Here is a 6,077-nt window from a genome sequence, read left to right as displayed (position 1 = left end):
ATCAAGATGGAGTAACAATCCTTGTTGAACTCATACTGGGGCTCGTACGTCTTAACCTTCTTGGACTTCTGCGGCTGGCCTTCGGCCACCCAGACTTCTTTTATTATTTTTCCTTCTTTCTTTTGGCCGGCCGAGTCTTGCTGAGAAGATTGTTTCTTCTTGGCCGGCGCTTCTAATTTTGTGAGCGAACAAAAGTCCGCCGCTTCAATATAAATTTTGGCTTCTCGTAAAACACCTGCGTATGTCCGAATTTTTTTCCTCACTTGGTCAAATTTAAAACCATTATGCCTTAATCCCCGGAGAAATTCATAGTAAGCAATTTCATCCGGCAGATTATGAATTTGGGCTTTTTCTTGGTTAAATCGTTGGACGTACGACCGTAGGCCCTCATTTTTCCCTTGAACAATTGTTGCCAAATTAAGGCTAGTCTTTCGAGGTAGTATGTTGTATGAAAAATTTCCCACAAACAGCAAACTAAGAGTAGTGGGGGCTTATCTCCCAAAGTCAGCAGGCGCATCTGCTAGTCAATTGGCTGTGGCTGCACGGACGGTCCAGCCAGGTAGGGAGCCTAATCGTACGTCTGTCCGTATGGCCCATATTGTCCGAAGACTTGAGAATTCGGCTGCATCAAGCCATTGAAACCCTGGGGAGGTTGATATTGGAGTGATTGAACTGGAATAGGAGTTGGAGTGCGGACAACTAGAATAGGAGTTGGAGTGCGGACAACTTGACTTCTGCTTGAGATGGTCGTGTTGGAAGGCTGGGAGGGAGAATGATTTGAAAAATCATCCGACATAGTTGGAGTTGAGGCCGTGTCCGAGTAAGCGGCACATTCCTGCTGCTTATGCTGAAGGTAATCCCTTGCGTTCTTCCATCGTCTAGACGGCTAAGGCTCTTCTCTTCGAGGCTGCCTACTCCTCCCCCCAGCCGACTGTGTTTTCGCCAACAGATCAGAGAAATTTGTCCGCGGTACCCTTGGAGACCTTCCAGTCGGCCTACGAAATGGGGTGTTGCCAGCGTCCGTTGCATTAGCCGCTTTGCTTTGTGCTTTCTTTGGAGCACTCTCCCCCTCTCTCCTGGGCGGCTGCCTAGAGGTAGAGGCTCCGTTGCTCTCAAACTCCTTCCGGAGCTTGTTGAGTGCGGCCTTCAGAGAGGCTGCAGTAACAGGAGGGTCATCAGCTTCTTGAAATGAGGCAGTTAGCGGATCGCTAGTAAGGATTGTAGGGATAATGTCCTCTACATGGCCGTCCTCGCCTGGACGAGGGCCGGGATTAGGTGTCTGACCAATTATTGCCATAACGGACAAGTATACCTATAGACGGCGCCAAATGTTTTGGGTGTTTTTTGGATTTCCTCGGATACTGGTCACGCTCTTCTGGCAATGAGATTGAGACACCTGCAAAACAACGAATATTCCACTTGTCGGAATGTTCGCCTCCGACGGTCAAGCTAGTGATCGGAAACGGAAAAGGCTAGAGAGAGAAAGTAGAGAGAAGTTAGAGCTATTAATGCTCTTTTTCTTGTAATGTCTTAATCCACCCCTCCCATCATAAATGATTGGGGTATTGATAGGGGTGGAGCTTGTGTCATTTTTAGGGTTTGTACCCTAAAATTGCATGACGTGATTGGCTGCGCAATCGGAGAACGCCACCTATCGTTTTTGGGGCGCCGCTTTGTGGCTTTCAATGATATCTCTCGGGATTTGGGCCCTGATGTAATTAGGCCTCTTTTGCGTGCTGATTTCAGGGGTCATATATGGCCTAAACACCTGGCATCTTCCTGTAGCGACACGTGTCACCCTCTCATTGGGCCACGTGTCGCTACAGGATTGGCCTGAGCCCTTGAATGCTTTTAAGTTGAATGCGTGGTATCTTCCCATAGTTACACGTGTCACCCTCTAACTGGGCCACGTGTCGCTATGGGACTGGTCCATGTGTACGGGGTATTTTTACCCTCAACAGGTCTCTTCATTTATGTTGCAATTTTTACACCAAGGGTTATCAGTTAGATTTCTTTTGAGGAAATTTGCATTTGTCATTATACGATCAAGTATGGCAAGCCAGAGAAAGACCTTCGCCCTTTGCTGAAATTTTAGAGACCAAATTAATTTCCAGACTCCATCATTTTCGATAGCATCATCTCTTCGAATAGTCTTCATCACAGATTTAAGTGTTAATTTTCCACTTGATGATCCACCCCAATAAAATAAATGCCCTACATTGTCTTCCTTTTCAAAGAGCATGAGCTTTAATTACTTTTAGAGCACTAGTAGGTAATAAATCAGCAAATTAAACAAATTCCACTTCTAACCATTTTTAGCATCCCTTAGCTCTTCCACCGTTGCTCCATCAAGGTGGGCAGGCATATCCACAATAGCAGCAGCACGCAGAGGACTAGGCATAGCCCAGTTATGATCCCAAAATAGCGTAGAACTTCCATTGCCAACCGCAACACGAGATCCCGCACAAATTAGCCTTAGATTCAAACATGTCAATGTCGCATCTCCCTTTGCAATATTTTGCTCTAAATACACGAGACCAAAGTGCATTTGGCTCTGTTAAGACGAGCCACCCTAACTTAGTTAGAAATGACGCATTTGTCTGTCAAGATGATCGTATACCCATACGCCCCTACTCTTTTGGTTTTTGGAGGCACTCCCAAGACAGTAAGTGAATGCGCCTATTGTATTCATCACCACCCCAAATAAACCTCCTAGTACGCTTGTCAATTTCATTACATATTGCCCTTGGGATTTTGGTAGTTTTCATTGAATAGGAGCTCATGGTGGTCAAGGTTGTCTTTGCAAGAGTTATACGGCCAGCTAGTGAAACGTATTTAGATTTCCATCCCGCGAGTCTTCTATCCACTTTCTCACATAAATATGCGAAAGTTTCACAAGTAACTCTGCTTGTGAGAGTTGGCATGCCAAGGCAGGTAACAAGGTATTCAGTTTCATCAATTGCCAGAGTATGATAAATACCAATTTTATCATTTAAACCCATATTTTGCAAGAAATAGATTCGGGACTTTAGGTAGCTCACTTTCTGCCCCGAGGCACTACAAAACCGGGCCAAACACTCCTGTATAACCATTGCTTGTTCGATGGTTGCCTCTAGCAAAAAGAATTATATCGTCAGCAGAACATAAAATTCAATAACTTGGGACCATTTCGACTAGCATAAATCGGCTTCCATCTATTTTCAATAATAGATTCCTCAATTAATTGATTCAACCTCTCCATACACAAGACAAAAATATATGGAGATAAGGGATCACCTGGACAAATGCCACGCCCCGGTTTAAATGATTGAGTCGGCTCACCATTCCATAAAACGCGCATTGTTGATGTCGAAATACACTCCATTATAAGCTCATTGATAAGGATCGGAAAGCGAATTTCATATAGAGTATTACGAATAAAATCCCACTTAAGACGATCATACGCTTTCTCAAAGTCAATTTTAATTGCCATGAGTCCCTTTCCTCCTTTCTTATTCCTCATAGTATGAATAACCTCTTGCACAATCACAATACTATAGGTCAAAATTGTGTAGCAAGCTTAGGAGTATCCACCTTCGGTATAAGTACACTGAAGGTATCATTTAAATATTCGGGGAAGCCCTTTTCCATTCAAGGCATCAAGAGCCACTTTGTAAACATTTTCTGCCAATAAATCAATAAATCCCAATGCTTTTGAAAGAACAAAGGTTGAAAACCATTCGGACCTGGGGCCTTCATTGCACCCATATCAAAGATGGCCTTCTCTATTTCACACCTTGCAAAAGGCCGAGACAACATGTCCTAGTCCCTACTTGTGAACTCTGGGAATATATTTGTCGGCATAGCACCATGGCAGGGCTACTCTTCATCTGTAAATAACTTAGTGAAATATGATACAATATTCTCTTGTATATGGTCCTTCTCATAAATCCACTCCTTATTAGCACTTTCTCAAATGGCCGTTATATTGTTCCTCCATCTTTTTGTAATCGTACTTAAGTGAAAAAAGGTAGTATTACAGTCTCCTCTCTAATCTACTCAACTCTCGATTTTTGGTACCAAAGGAGTTCCTCCTTATCAAGGACATCATCCAATTCTGTACGAAGTTTGGCCTCTAATTTAATTAAATCCCTTGACTTTTGCTCGGCAAAGCATTTTTGAACCTCTTCAATCCGAGCTAGTAAATTCCTTTTTTTAAACAAATATTATGGAAAACATTTTTTTATTCCAATCTTGTAATTCCTCACTCACATTTTTGAGTAACGAGACGAGGGGACCGTTTTTATCCCATTTTTCCTCAATAAAACCACGAAAATGTTCATGTGTTAACCAAGCTGCCTGGAACTTAAACGGCTTGTTAACTGATGATATAGGTGCAAAACCATAAGGAGCAATCAGTAAGGGGAAATGGTCAGACTAAACCGCAGGTAAATTCCTTGCCTCGGCATTAGCAAATCGCAGACTCCATTCTCCGTTACATAAAGCCCTGTCGAGACGAGCACTAGTACGAGTAGCCATAGAGTTTCCTCGAGCCCAAGTATGATTCGGACCACTAAATTCCAATAAATTCATATCTTCTACCCACTCATTGAACCTAGCTGCACGTCTAGAAGTTTCGGGACAAGATGTACTCTGCTCATAACCAAATTGAGTATCATTGAAATCACCAGCTAGCATCCACAGCTGGTTATGTGTTGCAAAAAAATCTTTAATCTCACGCCATAAATCACTCCTTTTTGTTTGATTCGGGCTAGCATAAAGTGCTGTAAAATACCAAGGATCACCTCCTACCCTTCTAATATCCATAGTTATATGTTGGTTGTGTTGTATAATCGGTTCCACTGTTACAAGTTTCGGTTTACAATACACCCAAATCCCCCAACTAAAACCTTGAGCATCCATTCTAGTATGACCTGCATATCCTACTATAGAAGCAATTCTCTCAGCTTGTTGAACCCCCATATGAGTTTCCACAAGTGCAAACACATTAGGTTTATGATTTCTTGTTACATCCCGTAGTGCACTAATAAAGGTACGACTACCGGCTCCTTGCACATTCCATACCATGCATGAAATAGGCAAAGAATTTGGTGCTAAATATGGTATAGTGTCTTCCACTAAAATAAGTACAGATGGAAGTGAACTAACATATACACTAGAGATAAATCTCATTAAACGACTTACATCATTGGGAATCCTTAAAGTGAACACTAACTCCATTGGTTCCGGTATCGGTTCCATCCATGATTTGATCCTCACCTCCATTACATTCATCAGGGGTCTGCTATTCCCCAGTATGGTATCTCCATAGGTTGACCCACGCAAAGAATTTTGTCCTTCGGGATCATTAGTTGGATAACATCCGATGGTGGGGGAAACATGCATGAGTTCCTTCGAGAGATCATCATGTGGTGCAATGTTTGTGTCTTTGTTAACTTCCTCTATTCTTCTGTGAGGTATCCTTTGAACCAGTAGCTTCTAAGGTCTCCTTACCAATTATTTCCATGGTAGAAAAAAATTTTAATGAATCTTTTTAAGTATTCACATTAGTAATTGGTTCAAGTGGACCACCTCTTTGTATAGCTGTTTTTGTAATTTTGGTAGAATCTTTTTTCTTATTATTTTCCTTCCCTCCACTTCTTATACCATGACCAGTTTTCCCAAAATTAAAGGAATTAGCTTTCGGGAATTTATCACTTTGATTTTGGGATTTATCAGCAAGGTTTATTTTGGAAATATTTCCCTCTAATTGAAAAAGAGATATATTCAAATCTTTTAAAATTTTTCCTGTTTTCAAATTTATAGCTTGACCATAATTATCTTTTTCCATAGAATCTTCTTCATTAATATCCTCAATATTTCCTTGACTCATGAGAATATCAAAACTTGATTTATTTGCTACAATTCCTCCCGTATCTTTTGTAACATTTCTTGGCAAGGGTTGACTATTCTCCTTATTCAAATTGTTCCCTTCTTTAGCGTGGTCCGACCCAGTTTTTTCCTATCTCGGATTTTTATTCCGACCCGGTTTTTTCACTAACATCCAATCACAAAAATTCTCAATGTTCTCTGGCTTT

The 6,077-nt window shown here is 41.6% G+C and overlaps 1 protein-coding gene across 1 annotated transcript; it reads right to left on the bottom strand.

The window, feature by feature from the left end:
- Positions 1-4,416: 4,416 nt before the first annotated feature.
- Positions 4,417-5,265, bottom strand: LOC110711279. The gene has a single exon (XM_021889658.1). The coding sequence runs from the start codon at positions 5,263-5,265 to the stop codon at positions 4,417-4,419; it is 849 nt and encodes a 282-aa protein (XP_021745350.1).
- Positions 5,266-6,077: the final 812 nt, after the last annotated feature.

This window comes from Chenopodium quinoa, unplaced genomic scaffold (assembly GCF_001683475.1).
Source record: "Chenopodium quinoa cultivar QQ74 unplaced genomic scaffold, ASM168347v1, whole genome shotgun sequence".
Taxonomy (NCBI): Eukaryota; Viridiplantae; Streptophyta; class Magnoliopsida; order Caryophyllales; family Amaranthaceae; genus Chenopodium; species Chenopodium quinoa.
This window is presented reverse-complemented; position numbering and strand designations above follow the sequence as displayed.

Bases quoted from the DNA above. Each gene is read 5' to 3' on its own strand.
- LOC110711279 (XM_021889658.1), bottom strand. From the start codon at position 5,265: ATGGAGGTGAGGATCAAATCATGGATGGAACCGATACCGGAACCAATG.